At 37.6% G+C, this 24,269-nt stretch overlaps 1 protein-coding gene across 1 annotated transcript in view; it reads left to right on the forward strand.

The window, feature by feature from the left end:
* Positions 1 to 23,780, forward strand: part of LOC308707537 (leucine-rich repeat and fibronectin type-III domain-containing protein 2) — a gene marked incomplete at its 3' end in the record, with an annotated part of 33,645 nt that extends 9,865 nt beyond the window's left edge. Inside the window, exons 2-3 of the mRNA XM_081394097.1 lie at positions 16,410 to 17,805; positions 22,814 to 23,780. Of these exons, the coding sequence (XP_081250223.1) occupies positions 16,430 to 17,805; positions 22,814 to 23,780 (2,343 nt within the window). The 5' untranslated portion in view covers positions 16,410 to 16,429. The remainder of the gene's footprint in view (positions 1 to 16,409; positions 17,806 to 22,813) is intronic.
* Positions 23,781 to 24,269: the final 489 nt, after the last annotated feature.

Genomic DNA, 24,269 nt, shown 5'->3' on the forward strand with positions numbered 1-24,269 from the left:
CTCATTATGTAACTCCTGTTCTGTCACTTGCCAGGGGAACTTTGTCATTAATGTTTGTTTTTATTTTTATTTGCAGGTTTTTAACCTGTGTAGTGCCACTTTTGAAAGCTTTCTTCATCACCACATCAAGACATCCAGCTATGAAGAAGACTTATTATTATATGGTTTCAGAGTTTTTCCTTATTTAAAATATGGTATTTTTAACAAATATCCTGTGTTGGAATTGATTTGTTAATAAAGTAATGTGATGGGGGGGGGGGGGGGGTTGCTTCTTTTGTGACAGTTAGAAATAAATAGTTACTACAATTTACAATATTTAATTAGACCAACAACACGGTTTGGTAAACGAAATTTTTCCATTGGCTCAACATATTATTTCTGATTGAGGTCATGTGAACAGACCGTTGCCACAATTGATACAATTAAACTCACAGAAATTCAATTAGGCCAATTGAAAAATGTGGATTTGACCAGTCAATGAATCATCTCATGGATTCAGTCAAGGGATCAAGGTTTGGCAGGTTAGCATGACCTCGTTAAGATCTTTCTTCTCTTATGACCAGAGAATTATCCATAAATAAAAAAGGCATTGTTCCACCCAGTAATTATATTGAGACATTGTTCAGTGTTTGCTACTGTATTTGCATGTGAGGAATTAGAATCTAGAATGAACCACTGTTGTTCACCGCAGTGTTGACGGTCTTGCTTACGTTCTTGTTTGTTATTAAAACCACGCAGAGCATAACATGCAAATCTATGGATTGTTTGTCCCTTATTATTGGATTCTGTCTTCAAGCATCTGCAGTGTTAATTATATAACATCATTCCCATGGGTCTGCCTATCTTTGCATAAACAAACAGATTCTGTGACAGAACTACATGGGGCTCACAAATGAACAACAAGTGCAGCTGCTGTTGATGCCAAGCGTGTTTTGTTTGTGCTACACGGCCTCAATTATGGAGCAGGGCGCTGAGACCTTTGGTTGAAAGCTTCTCATTTGTGATTGTCTCAACGAGGTACTTGGAAACCTATAGAGGAGACTGCGATTGCGTTCCTCTCCACGTAGTTCCTGCCTGAAGTCTCAAAAGGCAAAGCTTTTAGCGTGCTGTTATATCTTTTACCAATAAACATCTCTGCAGTCTTATATTTTCTCCTCTCTTTCTTCTCCACTCTGGATTCTTCTTCCATCTTTATTCCTCTATATCACTTTTTTTTTCTGATTTTATTTTTTCTTTCTCACAAGTTCAGCTTCCTATGTTTGAAAGGGTGTTCTGGCAGTTGTTAATTAGCTTTTCTAGTGGAATGATAGTGGAACTTGGAGAAGTGCACAGCGGGCTGGCTGTGGAGAAAGGGATTTTGGGATGGCTTTGGCTGATTGGAATAGAAATAGTTTGGGATATTCAGTTCTGTGAGCTTCAACACTTGAAGAGCAAAGAAGAGCTCATCCAAACGCGGTTTCATTTATTATCTTAAGGCGATGAATCTTAAAATGACAAAAATGATTGACCATTTTATATATAATGTACACATATGTATATGTAAATATAACAAATAGTAATTTTATATTTGTACTTAAATAGAACATTTTGATGTGTATATACACATATTAATTTCTTATTCAAACTAAATCCTGTCATGCAGCCATCTCCTCCCTTCCTCTTTCATCCTCATCCTTTTCACATCTTTTCAGTTAACCAAATGCTTTTTAATCTTCGCTATTGCTTCAATGCAAATGCACAAGTGCGCCGTTATTTGTTGTGTAGTGACGTGCATGTTCAAGTAAGCCAGATATGCGCAGATTCGGCACAATACGCTGTATTTAATATATCATGATCTCACGAGTTGAGTATTTGCGCTAAATCTGCACAGATTTGGCTTACAAGAACTTCCACAGCAAATTCCCTTTTAATTAAGATGTTTCATAAATGCATAAACATTTGTTACTTTATGCACCCCAACGTATTTAAAAAAGTACACATGAATTTATCAATTCTATCACACTGAAAAAATGCATATACATATAAATAAATACTTGAAAAAAAGAGACTAAAAAGATAGTGTATGCTAATGCACATTATTTCAATGAAATGCTGAGAAAACAATGCCTTTGTTGGATTATGTATTGCATTCTGACATTTCAGAACAGAACAACATATCTAGAAGCATTTATGTTTAAATATAGAATATACGCAGAATATGTGTCAGCTTATGGCTTCGCCACGGCTCTTTCGCCTTCATTTGTTGGGTCAAAGCCTCTTGTGAGTTGTGTCTTGCCAGAGGTGTTATATGTTAGTGAGGTGTAGAGAATGATGGATGGAGCTTTTAGGTCTGCCCTAAATCTGCATCTTTGCTGTCGATATAGAGGACTTGTAGAGTTCGAGTGACAGCCATAAATCACAGCACTTAAGAACGTGCTGTGCCGTGCTCTCTCAAAGCGTGAGGGGGCTTTATGCCATTTCTCCACATTAGACTAGCCAAAAGGCAGGGGGTGGTCCAACCTCTCCTCCACCTACAGAACCAGATTCTCCCATTGAGTGGAAAATCAGGATTTTTTTTTTTTTTTTTGCTTTTACTCTCTCTCTCTCTCTCTCTCAGTGGTTGTGATATGGGTGCCATCCCTTCATGCCGTGTCTGGAGGCTGTGCGTGGGATGCTTGTGGTAGGTTGATGTCTGGCAGCCTCAGATAAGAGCAGGACCTGGTTCTCCCACCCGCAGGACCTGGAGGGGGGGGGGGAGTGTTGTGGACTGCATCAATGGTGCTGTGCTAAAATCTATTGAGGACGTGGGCGGTCGAGACTGGTGCTTGTGCAGCACGGCTGTGACAGGAAATCCCCCGGGATTTGGTCTTTTACAGTGTACAATGTACATGTTCTTCATACCTGGTTGGGGAGGGTCGCCCATGGCAGTTACGTACCAGAGCCCTTGCTAAGGCATTAGAAATAAAGAAAGGAACATGGAAGCTAATATTCTACCATTGCTCCCTCTTATCATCATACTGATGATGACATGTCATCATACTGTTTTTATCAGTCGAAACCCCTTGGAGATAAAAAAAAATTACTTGTACATTTAATATTTCAATAATTCAACAACACATTTGCATGTTCACGGTTCACTGTCGGTTAATGGCAACGTGTCATGCAGGTAAATAGATAAAATATTTAATCTGATATTTTAGGCCTGGTTTCACAGACACAGCTTGAATTTAGCCAGGATTAGGCCTTAGTTCAATTGGGACATGTAACTTGCTTTTATGAACGTGCCTTAGAAAAAAAACATCTCTGGTGTGCATCTTGAGACAAAACAATGGCACTGAGATATTTTTTGTCACTGGTCAAATTGGCGCCACAGAGTTCTGTGAGTTTTTTAAGTAAAGTGAAAGAGAAGTTAGTGCTTAATGTTTAGTAATGTTGGACATTTGAAAGAGATTCTGGAGTTATGTTGCAGTTTTTTTGGGTTACTACTGTGCTGAAGAGCAGCAGTCCTATGCAAAGGGGTCACCGTGATTTTTCCAAGGAAGACATGTTTCTAGATAAACATATTTTGTTGATCCTAGAAAATGTAGTCCTAAACCCTTTCCCTAAACCTAACCCTACCCATAATTTGTAATACAATCAGAGGGAAATGATAGGTAAAAAACACTGATGCAGAAGCACGTAATGCTGAATGTAAGCCTAAATGACATTAACTGTAAACTTGTCCCTCAAATCTGATTGGTTGATTGGAATTTTGTTCCAATTTCATGTTCCAGGAACATGTTGTGCTTAGTGAAATCACATTCACCATGCAAAGGAAATTGAAATCTACAGCCCAGTTTCAATGAATGCAACAGTAATGATTTATGTAGTCCCAACACACACAGAAAAAGATTAAGTTAACGTTTAATGCACACATTTAGATGGATTGAACTTGATGAAATTGAGTGCAAATTCAAATGACATTGTGTCATGTTTGCTCATTTTAATGAACTGAGCAGGCAGCTTTTTCTTCTTCTTTTTTTCAAATGTTGGCTAATTGTTTGAATTGAGCTGATGCATTAGTTAACCCTGTTACCAAACAACAATTTAAAAGGTTCAGACTCATCTAAAATGTATTGTCCCATGTTTTTTTTTTTTTTTTTTTTTTCTGTTCAGATGAGCCTGTCCATTTCTCTCTGTCTGTAGAAAGAGTCCCTCGATAAACTCTTCCCGACAGTTCTATATTTGATGAACTGATGCAAGGGAGTCACTGATATTTTGATATGTGATGCAGTTTAGCTAAAGCAAACACAGTACCATTCACTTTTATCCGCAGCAGTTCGGCAGGGTCAGATAGAAAGCTTACTTAACCATCAGTTTGCATCACAGGAATAAATTACATTTTAAATTCCTCATAAATCCTGTACATACATCTGAGAGCTGATCATCTGTGATGCATGCGAATGCTGACAGATAGCTTTCTCCACATATTAAAGACCTCCTTGAATTAAACATGCACTTAATGAGGTTGTTAAAAAAAAAAAAAGATTAGCTTATGTGAAATGTTTTGCGAAAATGTGGCATATTATTTGAAATATTTATTATTGTGTACTATTTACAACACTATTGCTACTATTGAGTATGTTGCACATTCTGCAGTGAGCACTACAGTAGTATATTGTTTTTGTGGACAGATACAGGTGAAGGACAGTGAGTTGGACGGCTCAGTGATTATATGCGACCTGTCGTTCACCTCCCGCAGTGGAACTTCTTAATTCATGTTTAGTGCCCTTATTATACTTTACATTACCAACCAAATGGAGTCATTGTCCAAAATGCAATATGGAGACGGATTATTTTTCCCTAAAGAGCCGTGTCTGTCATGGCAGATGTCTTACTTGCAGATCAGCTTACGTACTGGATGAGGAGAGGACAGGAGAAAATGAAGACAGTTGTTAGCTCCTCAAATTGAAATTTGGGATCCATTATTCAGCTGTCAACACACGAGAGCATGGATCCACTGATAATGCTGCTAACAGCCCGCTCTGCTTGAAAGGCAACAGAAAGAGCGCTATGCAGTAAAAAAAAATATATATATATATATGTATATATATATGTTTGTTTCCATTTTTCATTCTGCACCATAAATGCACAGTTAGAAAGCTGTCAAAGGTATTCACAGATTCATGCGCGTATATGTCCGCTGTGCTTAAGAGGTCTGTTGCCCTCTGATCTTCACTCTGTTATGCTTCAGGGGTTCTGAGGTTCCTGGTGGAAAACTCAATGATGTGGAGAATATGGTACTGTACAGACTGCATGGAGAATTCATACGAGTAGAAAACATGAATGTTAATAGTGCAGACTTGAGGCTAGACATCTCACAGGGAAGCTATCTATCTATCTATCTATCTATCTATCTATCTATCTATCTATCTATCTATCTATCTATCTATCTATCTATCTATCTATCTATCTATCTATCTATCTATCTATCTATCTATCTATCTATCTATCTATCTATCTATCTATCTATCTATCTATCTATCTATCTATCTATCTATCTATCTATCTATCTATCTATCTATCTATCTATCTATCTATCTATCTATCTATCTATCTATCTAATTAACTTTTTGTCTGTTTTCAAAAAAACTGTTTTCAACATTGATAATAAGAAATGTTTAATGTTAATAATGAGAAATGTTTTTTGAACACCAAATCAGCACATGATTTCTGAAGGAGCATGTGACACTGAAGACCTGCAAAATATGCAGCTTTGCATCACAGGATTAAATAGCATTTTTAAAACATATTAAATAGAATAACAGTTGTCTTAATGATATTGCCACACTATATATAGCTGAATTATGTTCTCAAGGTATTTTGCAGAAATTTTAGGGGGCTGTTCACGCAACAACATTTTCAAACTAAAAATAGAAAACTTTTTTATGTGTTTTGCGCGTTCATTTAAACGACAACAGTGTTGTGAGGGCCTAAATATGCAAACTTTTGAAGACTGGTTTCAAAGTAAAAATATTGCCAAAGCAATATGTTACATTTTGCATTTCGTTTTGCTGCTTAAATTTGGCCTCAAATTCCAGTATTTGGTATGTTCCATTGTGACAACCTGCCCCAGATATTCTAACAGCATAACTCCCCTCCCCCCTCTCCTCCATGTGCAATAACATACTTGATCAAAATCTCTTTTAGGAGCCATGCCTCTAAGGTATCTGTGTACAGAAATTGACTTTCCAAAATATACCCTGGGAAATACTCACTGGAGTACAAATGTGACAGATAGCTCTTCCCTTTTTCATGAGCTTGACAGTATCAGACAAATATCCCTATTATTGTGTTCTGCTTTTAGGGACGTAATATTTAATAAATTTGTCTCCTGTGAGCAACTCTTTTTGATAAATGACTAAAGGGAGCAGATGGATGACTGGTTGTCCTGTTATGCATACACTTTTATGAGGCTTTGCTTTAGATGTGTGTAAGAGCAACCACATCAAATAACATTAACAGTGATGCATTTAAAGGTGAAATGTTTATTTATTTATTTTTTATGTTAAAATGATTTCTGCCCTCCCCTAGGCTTCTGATGAAATATTATTTGTATATTTAATAATTAAGTTTCATGATTATTGTAGGTAAAAAAGAGTTTGTCTAAAGTTTTCCATTGGGAATACGGGTCCCAGTTGTGTACATGCCACATCCAATGGCAATTACATAATAACATTTGCCTGTCAACTGTGTAAAATGTATATTAATTTCTCTATCACACAATGGTAATGCTAATAGAAAAACACAATCTTTATCAGCTCTGAATGTCTACCCTGTTACATTATCTCATTATCAACAAGCAAATTGTAGACTGAAGGCACACTTATATGGAGTGTTTTTAATGGTGTGTGAAAGTGTCGCACACACATACGCACACTTTAGCAACAATAAACACAAAATTGTAGATTAGTGTAGCGTAGACACAACAAAAGCTGCTAAGGTTAATTAGCCTGACGTCGAGCAGAGAAGCAATCTGATTTTTTAACCCCCGCATCCTGCTGTGAAAATTAATTTGGCCACAGTATGAAATAAACCCATTGTCACCCTCCCCTTTGGCTGCGCTCCGCTTTCCTTCTCAGTGCTTTCATCACTTCCCGCTAAAATGGCGCTGTGTGTCGTCTGCACATTAATCAAAGGAAAGGGGGATTCAGGATGTTTGTGTGTAAAGGCGAAAACGATTAGCAGCCATGGATGTGACTAAACCGATTGAGGAAGAGAGGGAGGTCGAAAATATATATAGAGAGAGCTTTTAATAAATCTGACCTTTTCTGTTGTGCACTTGTTATGAAAGATGCTGGCATCGGGAATAAATGAAAGCAAGGGGCAAGGAGACCATTTGCAAGGCAACGGTGAGATAGAATGCCAGTGTGCTGAAGATGAGACGTCTGAGGGGATGAGGATTTGGCGGTTGAGAGGAAAATACGATGGGTTATGGATTTATATGAGTCGATGTGTGTGAATTATTGCTCGAATGACCTGAGAGAACCGAATGGAAGCACTGTGGAGAGAGACGATTTTTTTTCTTTAACTCTCTCACAAGCAAGCAATCTTTATTAGAATAAAAAAAAAATGTTGTGGTGTTTAAAATATACAAAAGTTTAAAAAGTTAAAACAATATGATGTGCAAAATTAAGACAAAACTTATTTCAGGTGTATGTGTGGGGACCTCAACCTGAATGCACACTGACTCATGGGGACTCGTGTAACCTTGGGGACCTAAAGAAACAAGCTTATAAATCATTCAGAATTCGTTTTTTTTTTTTGAAAATGTAAACATGCTGAAAGTTTTCTGTGGTGGTGGGTAGGTTTAGGGGTAGGGTTAGTGATTGTAGTGTGTTCAGGTTTGAAAGAAGAACATCTGTGAAGATTCTCCTTACGTGCGTGATCAGGGTTTGAAATTAACTCACCAGCCAAATTGGCTACAACATTTTTTTTAAGTTACTTGCCATTCAGAACTTCTACTAGCAAAGATTAACTATGTCACAGCTTTATATATACCTTTACATATATATATATATATACATATATATATATATATAATTTATTTATATATTGTCACAATTATGTTTAGCTTCGTTTTCATGGACTTTTAGTCTGTATTCATCTGTTGCCTGTTTCCCGCCACCATCAGTTTCCATGGAAACTCATTAATTGTCACAGCTGTTTGTCATTGTCTCATTATCTCTGTGTATTTAAGTTCCTCTGTGCACTCACTTCAGTTGTCTGGTATTGTTGGTGTACTGTGTGTTACACGCTGTCTCGTTGCTGTTTATAACCTTTGGATTATTTGAGTCTACTTTCATTTTCTTTATTTAAAAAAAATGACTTATATTTGATTTTCTCTGCCTTTTGTCTTCATGCATTTACTCATTTATGACTATCCAGAGAAATAATGTTTACATAATTGTCAGAATTACATTTTTAGAATGTGTTTTTGCTAGCTGAGTTTAACCCTCTGGGGTCTGAGCTGTTTTCTGGGCCCCTTGAGCTGTTCTGACATGCTCTGACATTTGTGCTTATTTCTGTTACTTGTGACATTTTCATGGCTAAAGTCTAATTACACTGTATTCACAGCCTGATCTCACACACGAAACGTACATATTTAGACGTAAATAAAAACGATCCAATTCGTATATATATTTACATATTATAGTGACTTTTTTACGTATCATATGGACGTTATTTCAGGTTCGATACGTATCTATATTTACATATTACAACTTAAAATACGTATAGATTCAACATATATCCATAAATGCATTTATATGACAGCCTGGTCTCATTGTTAATACGTAGTATTAATACGTAATTTTCAAAGATAGAAAACGTACGTTTGGATAGATGCTGAAACGTATGATATGGACGTATCTGCAACAATTAAACGTAACATTATTACGTTTTTTACAGCTACAAAATGTAAAATATTTACGAATCTTTCATATCATTAAGATATCTGTATAATTTACCTTTTACCGTTTTATAGATAGATGGAAGATCCCTTAACCCCACTCCCAAACCTAAACATAACGTTACCCATTTTATACAGAATATAAAAAGGACAAAACGTACAAAGATGTGTGGGAAATGGCAATTTTATTAACAATATAGCATTAAAAGATTTTTTTAGCAGCTAATCCTACTCCTACCCCTAAACCTACCCATAACATTTTCTTAAAACTACATAGGCTACAATTATGAAGAAAAATTACAACATACGTGTAATCACAATAATTTATTTATTGCGAACATGTCAAAACCGGTAACGTTACCAAAAGTCGTTCACATGACGATGTGTTGCAGTCACAGTCCTCTCTTTCAGTATAATAATGAGGTACTACAGAGCAGAATTTAAGTTATTAATCCAAGAAAATGTTAATCCGGCTTCGCTCTGTGTGAAGGCGCGCGCGCTTCTCCATTTCAAATGTAGTTTACCGACTGAAATACGGCATGTCGCAATCTGTGGCGAGAGCCAATGAGCATTTGATATCACTGCCGTAAAACATGTCGTAACGCTTCTTGAGGGCGCAATTTTTGAATTTGAATTCATCACGAGCGTGGAATTTGATGGTTACGGACTGCGCTGCTGATAGCCTGTGAAATGGAGATGAAGATCACTCACTGGATAAAGGGCTGAATTTGGATCTCTTTCTTGCAAACGTATGGATTCTAAAGATTTGGATTATCAAGCTAATAAAATTGATGTCTTTTGTGAATTTATGTTGGGTTTTGGTGTATTATTGTTCTATTGGAGAAAAGGCATTTTGTGTCTCACTGTAAATAAACTAAATATTACAAAATGGTTAAACGATTAAATAAGGTATTTTTAAGGTTTTAAAGTGTATTCTTGTGTAACTGCATGTAGGCTAATCCTCCGAAACGAGTTTGCAGCAGAAGGCATGAACAGAGCGAATGGTTATTAGCCTATTTATTGAGTAAACTGCATTTAATAATAATAAATGCGACTGAAAACGTAATTGATAAGACATTTGAATTCAATAGAGTCAAAACATTAATGCCACGATTTTAATATGCATAAATAAGAATATGTACAAATATGTACGTCGGTAGAGTTGTTCATACGTAAATAATTTACGTTTTTGTGCTGTTAATACGTAAATATTTTACGTTTTAGAGCTGTAAATACGTCAGTATTATATGTTTCTGTGTGTATAAAACGTAAGTAAATGTACGTATGGTAGAATTACACTTTACGTAAAAATACACACGTATTCTCATGAGATCACGTTGGTATTCAGCACAAACTCTGCTACAATAATATATCAGCAGCATGTGTGTAAAAGTTTGTAGTTTTGAGATAATGACATTTATGCGTGGTTTGTATAAATACAAAAAAAAATTCTCACTGAAATAAGGTCATGAAACCCATACTGATTATTTCTTCACAAGACTTTTGAAAATTGTATGACGTAGCCTAGAATATTTGCTCTAAAACTATGTGAAAATCACCCTGACTGCTCATTCAGAGAAGACAATATATTGATTTAAAAATGTTACTACGTGTTTTGTGTTAGAAAGCTTTATGCGGGAGCTCATTAATATGTAAGCTTTTCACACCTGAGAAAGACAAAGACCCTCGCCTAACAGCTATCAGGCCCTATCATTCTGAGCAACCTTGCACAAAGAATGAGGAGATTTAAAAAAGAATGGCTTTTAGATTGTTTGATTTATTTACATCACAACATAATCCAAAGATACACAACAAATGACAAAAAAGCACTCATTGAAAACAATGATCCAAAGACAGAGACCTTTGTGCCATTCCTAAAAACATTGTACATACCTTTCATTTCCAAGGTGTTTGATATTCACTTAACCAGGTTCATGTACAGAGACTCATGTGAATGTTGAAGTCAGCAGGACTCAGCATCTGGGCCCTGAAAAAAAAAAAGAAAAAGTGAACATACTGATATCAAGAGAAAGGCCTGCACGATTTTGGGAATACATTTTAGATTTTTCTGGTTAATGACAACCGCGAATATAAATGGACAATTTAAAAGGCGATTTTCTCAATGTTTCGATTTTTTTGCACCTAAGTTATGGCCTTCAGTTTTTGTGCAACTTTTTGATAAATGAGATGTAGAAATAAAAAATAAAAAAAGCTTCTTAGCAAATCCAACTGGTTCAAAGCTGTCGTCATAGAGCGCATGGATTCATGCAATTATGTAAAACTTATTTCTAACTGTGAAACTCTGCCAAAGACTTCTGAGCTGCAGAGAATGAAAAGGTATTCACTGCACTAAGACGTTCACCCCAAAAGCTACTTACAGTAGTTTGCTCATACTTCACAAAGATTAGCCATTATCTCCAGAGCTTCTGAGCATAGATTACCTCAGGTAACACCAAGATTCATCCAGCTTTCATGTCTCTGGTGGAAACAGTGCATTGAGTTGTTCTGACAATAATCTCTAGTGGAATGGATGCTAGGACATGTTGACCAGATGTAGTCCATTAAGCCCTTCTGTCAATATACAGCTTTTCTAGTCATAACACATCCAAAAACTTTAATATTTGCATGATTTGTATCTCATACGTTTTCAGAAGTCAAACTTGATGAAAATTAGTTATACTGTCAATACCTTTACATATATATTCCATATATTTACAGATAGTAAAGAATGACCACAAAAAGGTGACTTAAATATAAATCATGTTTGAGGTATAAAACATTTAAAACCGCCCACAGGGTTAGTTCACCCAAAAATGAAAATTAGCCCATGATTTACTCACCCTGAAGCCATCCTAGGTGTATATGACATTCTTCTTTCAGATTAATACAATCGGAGTTATATTAAAACATTTCCTGGCTCTTCCAAGCTTGATAATGTAAGTGAATGGCTGTTTGACTTTGGAAGTATACAAGCGCATCTATTCATGATTAAAGTGCTCGACACGGATCTGCGGGGGTTATAATGAAGTGAAGCGATGTAGAAAAATATACATATTTAAAAACTTTATCAGCTAAAATAACTAGCTTCCGGCAGACGGCCGTAAGCATCGATTTACGCCAAAAGAGAACTTGACGCACAACGTAATGACAAACGCAGTTTCCCAGCTCTGTTTGTTTGAACCGCGAGAGGCGTCAATTGCCGTCATGACATTGTGCGTCAAGTTCAAGGGTGGTTTATACAGTATTATAGCTTATTTATTTTGTTGGTGTTCTGATCTCATAAAAGTTAATGCAATGTTTACGGTGTCGCTGCGGAAAGCCTTGAGCACTAAGTCAGGGGATTAATACTAAATCATAATAATGAGCATTTAAAATTATATTTTAAATGCTCATTATTATGATTTAGTATTATTCCCCTGACTTATCAACGAATGGCTTAAATTAACTACAAACAGTGGACTAGGAAAATCTTTAGTCGTGGGCAGCCCTACTCTCAGAGTATTAGTATACTGTAAGGTTCGGGTTTGGAGAATAAGTTGACATGTAGATTCAAAGTTACTCTTAGTCAGTAGAATGTTTTTTGGAGGATCATCACAATAAAGAGTTAGCAGATATTAAGCAGACAGTCTACTAATGAGAGTTAGTTGACATGTAGTTGCAAAGTTACTTATAGTTAGTAGAAAGTGGACCATTAAAACAAAGGCTTACCAAACTTCCCTGAGTGACTCAAAAGAAAGTTTTCTTCTGGGACACCATTGTCTCATAACATTCTTTCCGACACTGTACTCTCCTCTACATTTGTTTAGAGGAGTAATGTTGAATAAGGTAGAGTAATGACTTTTAAAAGAGTGCAGAAGTGTTGATTTAAGAACAGAGTGTAGGCAGAGTGTAAAGACAGCATGACATTTACTGCAATTGTAATATTTTAATGTATAAGGAAAGGATTTCTATAAACCTGTAATGATGAAGTATAGGCTGAACTTTAGGTAATCCAAGACGATGTGTGAAATGAATGATAAGACAGTAACCTTGACAAGCTTGTAATTCACAGGAAATGTATGTGTTTCCTCACTTGGGATTTCCTTTTCAGTGTTGTTGGAGAGCAGTTTGCTAATTTGCAAGCTCAGAGTGTCAAAGAAACAAGCAAACCAGACTAATAAGAAGAAACAAACTTCACTAAAATGAATATTTGCTGTAAGCTGTAAGCCTCCATTTATTTACACCTTTGTCACACAACTCTTTGTAAGATGCCAGATGTGGCATTTTAGTGGCTATGCTTTTAAACCTACAGTGTCCTATGTAGCTACAATCCACATGTAATTGTTTTTTTTGTAAATAATAATTAACCTAAAAGAAAAATAAATTCACTTGATAACCACTGTGAAACTTGTGAAAATGTACTGATTGAAAAACACGATGCAGTACTGGACTGTAGGCCAGTGATTCAATCGAACAATGATAATAATAAGAATAATTAACATAATGTACTGTCTTAAGAAAAAAGTCCATTCAATGGTTTTGTTTTGAAGACTTTCAATCTGAAAACAGGAACTCTATCATACATATTTTATCATACTGCACGATAATAAAGTAGAAGCAGAAAACACTGCTGAGACAAAAAAAAAAAAACATTGAAATCTAAGTCCATTGCGCCAATATTATGCCAGGTGCAGAATCCATCACGCAGTCAGACGTCATGAGGACTTCAGAGCAGCGCTGTCAAACTGACTGCCTACTGTCATAATGGTTAGCCCATGTCCAATCAGGCGTCTGCACTGGGGAGTTCTCCCCTGGATCTGAAGTAAATGGCCCTCCATATCATGGCAGCTCTACCTTCATCTTGCGCTTCAGTGCTGTATGATTGCAAAGCCTAAGCTTTTACCTCGCCTTTGGATGTTTAGCAGTCTCTGTAGTTTTTCACGTCCTGCTGTTCCATGGCACCTTCTCCTTTGCTTGATAAAAGACTTTTTGATGTGCTCTTACACGCTTTCATTTATTAAAGCTATGATTCTTTGGCCTTAATGTCTGCTGAACTGACAAAAAAAAAAAAGAAAGCTCTATGATTTCTCACATCCCTTAGATCTCCTTTTGTTGATTTCCTTGAAGTTAACAGTGACCCGGCTAAGCTCATTTAAACACTTTCTCCAACAAACAAGCTGAGATGTTCGGCTCATTTGATAAGGGGAAGCAAATTCCTTTCCCCATATGGCACACAGCCATTCCGTCCTTTTCCGTCTGATTTGGATGAAATGCAGATATGTGAAATCTTCTTCGTGGTTGAGTTCCCCAGCAATTGTTATATATGTGTTCGGTGGTTGTGCCGTTAGCAGGCTGCAAAAGGAATGAATAAAGATGAGGCTTGACAAGCAGTTATGAGAGAATTGGTAATGCAGGAAACTTACCTCAGAAATACGGGCCTGCTAAAGGGCAAGCTTCTGCTGTATTCAGCCTAATCAGGTTTTAGCTGTCAGACATGACAAATATCCCCTTGTCCCAAGCATACTTCTCATAACTTTACAAAATGCTATGCAGTGAGTCCTGAATGAACATTGAAAATGAAGTTTTATTCAGCATAGGGTATATTTCAGTTGATCAAATATGGTGTGGTCATAAATTCCAAATAACCTAGCACTAATGAAATGTTGCAAATGCATATGGTTCAACTTGCTTCCTCCTCTCTTTATTAAGATGAAGTTTGTGGTGTTCTCCACGGCTTTCACATGCTAGAACAATGTGCCAATGTTTATGTTTGATTTGTGTACTTTGCATTCTTATGCATATTACTTCTGTTGTCTGTCAATTGCCCTTTTTTATTGTACACGAAAATGGAGAGGGAGAGGAAATTGGAGGGAGCAAGATAGGAAATGGGTTTGAGACATGAGCATGTTGGATTGTATGTGTTATCAACACTCTGGTCTACTGCATTGTTGCCCTTTCATAAAATTAAAAAAAAAAATTAAACAATCTGATTTCCTGAGAATGAGTGATTGATAGTTGGGAAATATTCTCACAAGAAGGGAAAAGGAAATTTATTCATGCTCAGAAAACATAACTATTTTTAATTCTCTGCAAGATGTCTGCTTTAAGTGTGAGATTATTATAGACGAAATTATAGTATTACAGATATTATTATAATTCGATGCATCACATTTCCATTTTACTTGGAAATTCCCTCATATGTTTAAATCCTTTTTTTTTTTTTTTTTGCATATCTCCAGACATTAAAAACAAGAAGTTGAGTGTTAATGTGCTAGTAGTCTTCTGAGTTTCTGTAGTAGCTTGGAGGGCAAATAGTTTTGGCAAATGAATTTGCTTTCTAGCAAAACACAGCCCTGGCATAAATATCTGGCATTATCAGACACTGATTGCATGTCAGTCAAAGTGAAAATATCCATCCTCTCGATTTACCAATTTATTTGTTTTGTTGCAGACAATTTTGATTACATGGTTAGGGTAATCACAATATTACGCTTGCTGATTTTCTCTGGTTTTTAGACTATCCTTCCAATGTCAGTCACCTTCTGTATAACTCCCTGTTTTCTAAAAAATACTCAGATCTGCATACTTTCTCTTCGTAAGTTTATTGATGTGGCATGCAATAAACTTGAGGCTCGCCAAAAAGATGTGCTTGAAAACTCATAAGCTGTTCCAACCAGAACTCTGTGTACTGGGGTTTTATAGGAATCTCAGATAGAAGATATAACTGAAGGTATTGATAAAGCAATTAAGATTTATTGTATGAATGCTGCCAGCTGGGAGAACTATTATCCTTTAATCCTTGGAAATGAAAAATCACCCCTTCTCCTTCTCACACACACCTTAAACAGCTCCACCAAACAGCTCCTACCATTAGAGAATCAGTCTGGCAGAGCGCTGATTAAAATTGATTTAAGTTTTGAGTATGTTTGGAATTGATGATACAAATGTCTAGAGGAATTATGGGCTGTCATTTGAGGCCAAGCGCAGTCATCCGTTCTGTCTGTGTCAGAGGTATGGAGCCTGCTGCAGATTTCACATACGTCAAGCACTTCTGCTTCCAGCAACTATAAAACGTGTTATACCTCAGTTTCTTCTCAATGCTCTGACAGGGAATTGAGGATTACTTCATAATTGCTTCAGTTATTATCTTAGTAAAGTTCAAATGAAGCACATGAGACTTTTGTTAGCTGACAACAGCAATAGCACAACTTTTAAATCCCATAGTTTGGAGTTAGGCACATCCAAACAATAGCTTTTCATGAAGGATTTTTATTTTTTTTTACTCAGGGTTTAAAATCTGTTAAAAACCAGAGCAATGTGTGCAGGGTTCCAAGCTCTCTGCTTTAAGAGCCTAAGATAATCCTAAGCTGGTTCAGAATGGGGACTAAAAATTGCTCATGATGAGGACTATATTCATCATATAGCCACTGCAGAAGCATTCAATTGTTTTTTTGTATGACCAGTAATGACTGACCATTGTTTTTTTATGTTGCCTGTCCAGGTCCCTGCTTGTGATTTACCATGGCCAAAGTGCTCTGCAGCCTCCTTCTCCTGGGAAGCGCAGTGATGATGACCACCGCCTGCCCTAAATATTGTGTCTGTCAGAACCTCTCAGAGTCCTTGGGCACATTGTGCCCGTCCAAAGGCCTGCTGTTCGTGCCCCTCGACATTGACAGAAGAACCGTGGAATTACGTCTGGGAGGAAACTACATCATCAAAATTACCCAGCAGGACTTCACTAACATGACGGGCCTTGTGGACCTCACACTGTCACGAAACACCATCAGCTTCATCCAGCCCTTCTCCTTTGTAGATCTTGAAACCCTGCGTTCGCTGCACCTGGACAGTAACCGGTTGACCGAGCTTGGCCCAGATGCCCTGCGAGGCTTGGTGAACTTGCAACACCTCATCCTAAACAACAACCAACTGACTCATATCTCCAAAGATGCTTTCGATGATCTGCTGCTCACCTTGGAGGACCTAGATCTCTCCTACAACAACCTGTGGGGTGTTCCCTGGGATGCCATTCGCAAAATGCTCAATATACACCAACTAAGCCTGGACCACAACCTCATCACCCACATTGCTGAGGGCACTTTTACTGATCTTGAAAAGCTTGCAAGGTTGGATCTTACGTCAAACCGTCTCCAGAAGCTTCCGCCAGATCCCATCTTTGCCCGCTCACAGACTAACACCGTTCTTAGTACACCATTTGCCCCGATCCTGTCTCTCAGCTTTGGTGGGAATCCTCTTCACTGTAACTGTGAGATTCTGTGGTTGCGGCGTCTAGAGCGAGAGGACGATATGGAAACATGCGCCTCCCCTCCAAATCTTAAGGGTCGCTACTTCTGGTATGTTCGAGAGGAAGATTTTGTCTGTGAACCACCGTTAATTACCCAGCATACCCATAAGCTTTTGGTCCTGGAGGGACAGACAGCCAGTTTACGCTGCAAGGCTGTGGGTGACCCTATGCCTCTCATACATTGGGTTGCTCCAGATGACCGACTAATCAGTAACTCATCCAGGGCTGTAGTGTATGAAAATGGTACTTTAGACATTATGGTCACCACCTCTAAGGATTACGGGACGTTTACTTGTATTGCTGCAAACGCAGCAGGAGAATCAACAGCCTCAATTGAGCTCTCCATTATCCAGCTTCCCCACCTAAGCAATGGAACAAACCGCACAGCTCAGCCAAAGTCCAGACTATCTGACATCACCAGCTCCACTAAAACCGGTAAAGGGGAGACCAAAGCCCAACCAGAACAGATAGTGTCAGTGTCAGAGGTCACCGCAGTCTCTGCTCTGATCAAGTGGACGGTTAGCAAAGTGGCACCCAAAGTCAAAATGTACCAGCTCCAATACAACTGTTCAGAGGATGATGTCCTGATTTATAGGTAAATATTCAGTTTCTTTTCCCTTTAAACCACCCAACAACACACTAATTAGGCATGCACTTTCACCTGCCCTTTAGTTTCTCACTGGATATGTGTGGAAATTATCATTAGATTTGATTTAGAGATAAATAATGTATTCTATAACTCAATTCAGTCTTGTAAATTACTTGGAATTCAGATAATGTTAATAGGTTCAATAGGTTAATGCTGAAGATAGTTAATGCAGTGACATTTAAAAGGCGGATCACTTATGGTGAGACATTGTTTTGGCATCTTTTCAACCGACCAGTCACATGCATGCTTATAGGCTCATCCTAATTGTGTTAATGGTGTTCTGTGACTGTTATAGCAAAGACAATAAGGTGCCTTACCATTGACTCACTTACCCTTTAATCAGTCAGTTACCTACAAATTCTGTCTAAAATGCACCAACAGCACTTGATTAATTTTCCTTAGGAGTAATTTTAAGGAAAGTATAGGATTGTTATGTGGATTTAAAGTTATGTAATGGACAGCGGCTGTCCAGTTCAGTTCCATGAAACACTTTAAACTTACTCCCAGCAAGGTTTATGTTAAATCATACACACTAAATTAAAAACATGTTGGTTATAGAGGTCTGAAAGGTTGTTTACACTTAAAATAATTAAGTTCTGAACGGTTTGTTAATAAATAGTTTTTATCTAGGTAATATCTTAAGGATGATTAGATTTTTGTAGATTCTGTAGGACAGGACAATAAAACAGATTTTTTGGTGCCACAGTAATTTGTAATGTAAATGAACCTCTATTAGCTGTTGAAAGATCGATTTCACCATCTTTTAATCAAATGCAACAATTTCTCTATGTGAAATAAAGAATGTGTAGAAACCCCTATCACCTCTAGGCTTTTTTTCTTAACATAATTCAACCAGCATGATCATCACTACTACAAGCCTGAGGCAACAGGAGCTATTAGAATATGCTCTATTCTTTTGATTTTCATTTCAACTCACGTTCCTCTTTATCTACATGATCTACATCAGTTTATAATCAAAGTGATGGGTTCGCTTATCAAACTGCCTACATTTTAAACCATTGGGCTGTGTAGTTTCTCTGACTTGCGAAGAACAGATTTTCATGTTTTGGAAAGATTATATAATCTGCACAATATGAGTATGACTATTACTTAATGACTGCATGATGTTAAACTGCATGTGGCATTATTCAGAGATCCTTTTTCTTCCTCCTGTCTTGGAAGAGGAGTGTTAACCTGGATGTTGGCAACAACAAAGAAAAAAAAAATCAATCACTAGGGCTGGAGTGGAAAAAGGTTGGGCTCTCTCGTAAAGCTGTCACCACAGAATGTAGCATCTTCTCCTGTGATGGGAAAGCAATTATTAATGAGTAATGGACTAGCTGGCATACAGGCTTACTGTAGACAATGTGTCAGGCTGCCCTGCTAGATGTGGTTTTAGTGCTGTAAAGGATGTCTCGAACACAAAATACGGGATCCCATGATGTGGTAGTTCTAGGAAAAGCATACGATTAAGAACCATATCAATTGCTTACCAAACCAGACATGTTTTTTTTTTTTTTTCATTCACCCCAAAATAAAAATGATTTCTTCATTTACTCACTCTTTTACTTTATCATGACTATTTATTTTGTGCAACACACAAGCTGAACGTCTGAAGACTATGCTTTCTGGTCCATGCACTTACAATGACTGGGGACTTTCAAGCTTCAACAAAGGATGCAAAAGCATAGTAACATTTTGACTTATGCACAATATTTCTTCTGAATTCATACGATAGCTTTGTGTAAATTGTAAAATAAGCCAAAACGTATGTTATGCAGTGAAAATAGTGCTGCAAATTGATCGCTGAACTTGAGAACTGGATAAACAGTTTATTGAAAAATGTATTCACTAATCTGCATGAAAAAGAAAATAGAAAAGTCATTAAAATATCTACTTTAGTGTTCCACAGTAGAAAGTAAGTCAGAGGTTTGGATTGTTATGAGGGTAAGTAAATAATCACAGCATTTTAATCTCATTCTGCATAGAACCCTAGTAAATAGGGTAACATGGGGTAAGATAGCCCCCCTACCTTATTTTTTCTCCTAATCATAGATGGCACAAAATCCCATTTCAGCACCCTTGATAAATGGCTACGCTATTTTTAATTTTGACATTTCATCTGAATATCAACATTTGTGAGATTTAGTCAGTCAACACCATTTTGAGGTTAATTGATCTAATTTTCTGTCTCTGGAAAATAGTGATCTATGACATTGCATTATGTTGAATATCAAAGTGTTTTGTATCTATTTGTTAATGAGGGATTTGCGGACACATCAATATGTTTAGATGTGGAGTAAAAGTTATAATTTTTGTTTTGTTTTTCTTAACTCAGCCAACTTACCCCTCTTTTAATATTTAATATTTTGTGCTATAACAACTAAATTAGCAAATGTTTCGATCTATGTCCTATAATAACACATTGGCTGATGTATCATCATACTGCACTTATTGTATATCTAAATATGTAACATATTAAAAATTAATCCACATTGTTATTAATGGGGTTCTTAATCTTCCCCCATGATACCCTGCACATATTATTGTTTTCTCATTATTATTATTATTTTTAGGGGCCAATCACTGCAAGTGCGTAGGCACCTATTGTATCCGTTGGCGTTCTTATTATTAGGGGCCAAGCACTGAGCAAGCAAGTGCGTAGGGCATTCTGCAACTTTCAGGGCAGGAACTCCTCCTAGGCCATTTTAATTTTTATGAAAATTTAACCAGATCATCTTCAGACCATGTCGACAAAAAGTTATGGAATTCATGTCGAACTCCTCCTAGGCCGTTTTCATTTTCATGCAAGTTTAACCAGATCGTCTTCAGACCATGTCGATTCGTTAAACTGTTCGCGAATACCGCGCAAACTAATTTTATGTAGCGCTTGCGAAAACAGACGTAAGGCTGTATCTCCGCAATGCTTTATCGTATTCAGAACAAACATGGTACATGACCGGAGATACGAAAAATTGCTATTTTTGCATATAACTTCTGAACGGTTTGTCCAAAAATCATAAAATTTGTATTGTTAGATTCAAGGCATTATGCCAAGTTGACTGATATCACATTTTTCAAATATCGACCATTTTAGGCGTCGGCCATTTTGAATTTTGTACCAAAATGTTTGTATTTTATGAACGCATGAACGTATCGTTACGAAACTCAGTATGGTTTATCAATACGATGCCCTGAAAGAGACTGATAAGTTTCAGACCAGCGCCACCTAGTGGTGAAAAAACTAGTTTACATGCTTACTAATTTGGATTTGGTTGATTTATTGTCACGGCAATCATCTTTTTATATTCCTGAATCCTTGCCGAGTCCAACAATACCAAACATGCTAGGTTTCGCCTTATGGTTAGCAAAACATTGTAAATTAGCGCTTAAAAAACTTTTGCAAATATCTTTGAAAAAGCTAGTCCGTTCAAGACGAAACCAATTCGAAAAAATAGGTTGCTGGCTAAACACAAATGCTCAAATGTCAAAATGTTGATAGTAAGTGGCAAAAGATCCAATCAAAGTCGCCCATGGGTCCTTTTTAGCGCAATTTTCCAACGGACAAAATTGCGATTGTTAACTCATGATTTCTGTTCTGTCTGTGCGCACCAATCTTGCACTTCTATCTCCTCCTCAACCAGACCACCTAGAGACTTCGGGTTTTCGGCATTATGTTAAGGAAGGTCTAATCTCGGGAACGCACAAAAAAAAAAAAAAAAAAAAAACATGAAAAGATTTACTATCTCTTAGTGTTGTGATCCCATGACGTCAGAAAATTGCGCTAAAACACTCACTGAGTTTGTATTACTTGTTTTAAGCTCTCATACAAATAAATGTCTATAACTCTAAAACAAAATGAGATATTTTCACCAAATTTGACACACGCATGTATGGGCTCACTCTGAGAACACATAAAAAAAAGCTGTGGAACTGCTCCACTTGGTGGCGCTATAATAGATAAAAAAGGACATTGCCATTAATTACAATATAATGTCATGATTTTAAATGCTACACTTTATGAATGCATTGGTGTACCGTTACGAAACTCGGTAGGCTATGTGTCTTGATAATCTATTAAATCATATTTTTAGTTATTGTTTATATGATTTTTCACATATTTTAAACTTGTGAAATAAAATTCTCCAAATGCATGAAATTGTACGATTTATTTTCCATTTGTCCAGAGTCTGAAGAAGACGAAAAAAGCGTTAGACACTTTTCTATTGAATTACTTAACCTGAGCAGGGTAGTTGGGTAAATGATTGTACTCTAATTAGTATTCTCAGTCTACATCCACTGCCAGGTATCTGCAAAGAATATTCTAGATAATGATGAGCTAATGCAGTCAGAAAAAAAGATAATTTGTGATTACTTGCCCCCTGTACTCGATGTGCTTTTTAGAGGTTGAGTGGAGAAGTACTACAGAAAATGACCTTAAAGAAATATGTTTTAATTAACATAAGCCATATCTTTCTTCTAACCAATCAAGGAACCTACAATTTTTTTTTCAATATAGTATTTTTTTTTTTTTTGCTCCAAAACACTGTGTTCCATTTAAATGATTCAGTGTTGACAAGAATTGCATGTGTGAAGTATATTTTCAAATTTACGTAATCCCCACATTGCTTCCTGTCAGTCAAAAACAACTTCTTTTCTGGATCCATTGACTGCACAATAGACCTCATTTCAAAATCATTTAATCTAAATGAACTTCCAAGGTTGATACGATCAGTGCTTTCCAAGTAATTAAGTTTTCTCCATAATAAAAGGATTAATGATTGTTTTCTGCCAACTCGCAGAGCATCGTGTGCATCCACAATAAAGCAATGAGCAATCAGTCTGAGCATTTTAATAACTACCTTCAGTATCATATACCTGTGGTTTCAAGCGACTGCATCTATTTAATGATTTTAGAGAGTCTGTATTAACATCAACGTCATCTTGTTCACAGGATGATTCCGGCTATCAGCAAATCCTTCTTGGTCAACAACCTGATGCCAGGGATGCAGTATGACCTGTGCGTGTTGGCCATCTGGGAAGACACCGCCACCACACTCACTGCGACCAACATAGTTGGGTGTGTGCAATTCGAGACAAGTGACGAGTACCCCCGCTGCCAGTCACTGAACAGTCAGTTTCTAGGAGGGACTATGATCTTGGTGATTGGCGGAGTGATCGTAGCCACTTTGTTGGTCTTTATCGTCATCCTTATGGTCCGCTATAAAGTGAACAGCGGTTTGCAGGTTTCAAAGTTAGTGACGGTGAGCAACACCTACTCCCAGACCAATGGGAGAATGCAGGCCGCACAACGAGTTAACAACGCCGCTCCTACACCACAAGCTCCAAAGACTGTAGTGGTGATGCGAGATGAGGTGGTGGAGTTTAAGTGTGGCTCCTTGCAGAGTAGCATTTCGTCCTCCTCATCCTCCTCGGCTGACTCCCTTGGAAGCCAGAAAGTTGAGTCCTACAACCGACATGGGGATTCTAACACCTTGCCCAACCGGTGGAAGCAGTCGTCAACCAAGGCACGGCCAAACCTGGATAACCTACTCGGGGCATTTGCCTCTCTGGACCTGAGGGTTCCCGCAAGAGATCCGGGAGGACCGTCTTCCTCAGGAACCATGGCAATGGCCATGAGACCCGCCACTGACAAGGAGCCTCTTCTAGGCCGAGGAGATTCCAAGCTTGGGAAGCTTGTAATGCTGCCATCAGAGAACAAGCCCAAGCGCAGCCACTCATTCGACATGGGCGACTTTGGTGCTTCGCAGTGCCTTAGCTACCCACGACGCATTAGCAACATTTGGACTAAGAGGAGTCTCTCGGTCAACGGCATGCTCCTGCAGTGTGACGAGAGCGAGGGGGAAGGTGAGAAAGCAACATTTGATAGCTCTGAGTGGGTCATGGAGAGTACAGTCTGACAGAGTCATCGGATTACCTCTGCCAAAAACGAACAAAAAAAAGAAAAGAAAACATTCTCCGAACCCGTCAGGTGAAAAGGATATGAACTTGCTGCATCATATGACGACAAGAAGGACTCAAATGGCTGAAAAGACACCTCAGCAGTGGTCATGATGAGTGTAATGCATGATTTTCCATGTCAATATTGTCCTTCTGTTCATTTGATCACAAAGAAGTTCAGAGGTTTGTGTCCGAGTTAGTTGAGCAGCCGAGGCCAGGGCTGGTCCTGTTTATTGAGACCTGGATGAAGGATATCTCCAGTTGCCTTCAAGCATTAATGCAGATATGAATTAATACCCAAGAACAAGGGATGAGGGGGTATCTCAGAGAAGCAGGGGGAATAAAAGAGAGAATTTATCCGACTGTGCTCTGCAGTTTGCCAAGAGGATTTTCTTCAGCTAAGTGGATGTGCATCACAATGGACCAAGTGTTCCCATGAGACAGGACTA

The sequence above is a fragment of the Scardinius erythrophthalmus genome (assembly GCF_964197995.2).
Source record: "Scardinius erythrophthalmus genome assembly, chromosome: 19".
Taxonomy (NCBI): domain Eukaryota; kingdom Metazoa; phylum Chordata; class Actinopteri; order Cypriniformes; family Leuciscidae; genus Scardinius; species Scardinius erythrophthalmus.